At 39.6% G+C, this 2779-nt stretch overlaps 1 protein-coding gene across 1 annotated transcript in view; it reads left to right on the top strand.

The window, feature by feature from the left end:
• Nucleotides 1–2779, top strand: part of Lrp11 (LDL receptor related protein 11) — a 53071-nt gene that overhangs the window by 43629 nt on the left and 6663 nt on the right. The window contains exon 7 of the mRNA XM_048800551.1: nucleotides 1297–1392. Within this exon, the coding sequence (XP_048656508.1) occupies nucleotides 1297–1392 (96 nt within the window). The remainder of the gene's footprint in view (nucleotides 1–1296; nucleotides 1393–2779) is intronic.

Here is a 2779-nt window from a genome sequence, read left to right as displayed (position 1 = left end):
ACTCAGTGGTTTAAAACAGCACAGATTTAGGGGAGGGGAGAGGTGGGGAGGGGGGAGGGTGGAGGATGGGAAAGGCAGCGGAGCACAACAGACACTAGTATGGCAATATGTAAATCAATGGATGTGTAACTGATGTGATTCTGCAATGTGTGTATGGGGTGAAGGTGGGAGTTCATAACCCACTTGAATCAAAGTGTGGAATATGATATGTCAAGAAATTTGTAATGTTTTGAACAACCCACAATAAAAAATTTAAAAAAAAATAAAAAATAAAAATAAAACAAAACAAAAGCATAATAAAAAAAAATCTCACTTGAAATCATACACAGCATGAGAATGTCTCATCAACTTGTTAAGTATTAAACTGTCAATATAATAAAACACAAATGCTACCAATTATTAGATGGGGAATGAGAAAATAACACAGCCTGGTTCTATCAGAACCTATGGTAAAAATCCTGAGATTTGTCCTTCCTTGATATTTTCCCTCAATAACTAAATAGTAAAGTTAAATAATACATCATTAAACCAGAAGTTCTGGTGTTCACCAACAAGCAGCTAGATACCAGTGAGCTTGACTGTCTGCCCTATGCCCCATTCACTACTTGTGCGACGAACCTTGACAGGAAACTAAGCCTGAGCCTAAGAGAAAAAAAAAAAAAAGAGTTATTATTACCTGCCCAGCAGGGTCACAGTGAAATAGTGCCATAGCATGGCCAAATACCTACGTGTGCTCCCTCCAATCCCCAGTACTAGGTATAGAACCCAGGAGTAGAGTGTTCTGCCTCTAAAATAAGGGTCAGCCCTTTTTTTATTTTTACATTTTGAGACAGGATCTGGCTAATTTGCTGAGTCTGGCCTCAAACTTTCAAACCTCCTGTCTCAGCTTCCTAAGTAGCAGGGATTAGAGATGTGCCTGATAGTGCCCAGTGGCTCATTCTTAATTTTTACAAGAAAACCTTTCTTTGACTGTTTCCACTTCCCAGGTATGATGTCCAGAGACTGTCCTGGACTTTTCCAGGTGAGATCTTTTCATCCGTCAGAGGTGATGATGGAGGTTCTGGTCCAGTGTGTTTCTACCTCTTTGACTGACCGTGTCTTTAACTAGTCACACACTCTACTTCATTAAACTGGTCACATTAGATATCCAGTGTTTTAGTATCAAACATAGGCCTGTGATTATTAGTGAAATAAATCCTGCAATTCCTTTATCTAATTCCTTCTTTAAAAATAAATAAGGCTGTTTCCTGAAGTTTCTGATATACCCTCGAAATATGTTCTATTGATTTTCTGCAGGTAGTCATTCCTCAAGCAACAACAGAAAAGAGGAAAATTATATTTTTGAATCCAAGAGTGAACAAGGCAGAAGAGAACACCCAGCCCCAGAAACAGGTAAGTGGGTGCCTTTGAAAATGCACTGCAGAGTCGAGACACCTGTAGAACTCCATGAGCCCAAATGGAGACTGTGAGATGAAGCCGAGAGAGTTCACGGCAGGAACACTGATCTGTGGACCAGAAGTGCCTCCTCATCTTCTGTGTCACAATGCATCTTGGTGCTCTTGAAGCAGCTCACTGTCTCTGGACCTCAGCTTTCTCTTTCATAGATTCTTCTAGGGTGACAGTCTGTAGAAATGGTCATACTTGTGGCATAGTAGCCAAGAACTTGGACTCTCTGCTTGTATGCCACTGTTCAAATTCTGGCTTCACCACTGAACTTGGTGACCTTGGGCAGGTTCTTATCTCTCTGGATCACAATTTCCTCATTGGTGAGATGAGGACAGTAGCTATGCCTGCCTCACAGGGTATTAGGAGAATTAATGGGACAATTAATATAGGGCATTTAGCATACTACTTGGCTCAGGTGATGAGCCAAATATAAAATCATGGCTATTATTGAGTTATTTGTAATATAAAAAGAATGAAGAGACCTAATGCTCTCTCCCAGTGCTCCAGCAACAAAGACAGAAGACTTCAGAAACAGGAAAGTATATATAGGAGGTGGAAGGAAAATGAATTAAGTGAAAAATACCATAATTCCATACTTTTGATTGTTTTTAACTAGAAAAAAGACACTTTGGACAGAGTCCTGTAGAAAGGCAGGTTTTAGTCCTAATTTCTATAAACTAGTAGGAAGAGATTCAGGAGAATAAAATAAATATATATAATTTTTAAGCAATATCTGCCTGAGAATAATCGAGATGTGAAGTGCCTGGATGCAACTTCAGTCAGGTCTACTGGCCTGCTGAACTTAGCCTATCCCAAGAAATTTGCATGAAAGAGTCTCATCAACATTTAGAAGGATACCAGCTTTCTTCTTGTTCCACAGCCAGATGTATCTAGAGGCTTAGTTGTAACTGATTGGTGTCCATTCTATGGGTTAGATATTTCAAATGCTGTTCCCATTCATATGAGCAGAGTACATCATTCAAGTACATAATTCATCACCTTAGCTGGCTACCAAGAATTCTATCATTGTATGTTTTAGAAAAGATTGGAAAATTTTAAATCTCAAATTGCCCAAACTAACAGTATTGAAGAAACTATGCCAAATAATTATTTTAAAGTGGAGAATACCTGAGTGCTATGGTGCACACTTGTGAATTCAACTAAGAATCAAATGATCAAAAGTAAAAACAAGTAGCACATATCTGTAATCCCAGCAACTTAGAAAACGGACACAGGAGGATCACAAGTTCTAGACCAATCTGGGGGGCGGGGAGGAGGAGGAGGAGGAGGAGGAGGAGGAGGAGGAGGAGGAGGAGGAGAAGCAGAAGGAGAA

Source organism: Marmota marmota, unplaced genomic scaffold (genome assembly GCF_001458135.2).
Source record: "Marmota marmota marmota unplaced genomic scaffold, marMar, whole genome shotgun sequence".
NCBI classification, from domain to species: Eukaryota; Metazoa; Chordata; class Mammalia; order Rodentia; family Sciuridae; genus Marmota; species Marmota marmota.
The sequence above is the reverse complement of the archived record's forward strand: the minus strand, read 5'-3'. Positions and strand labels throughout refer to the sequence as shown.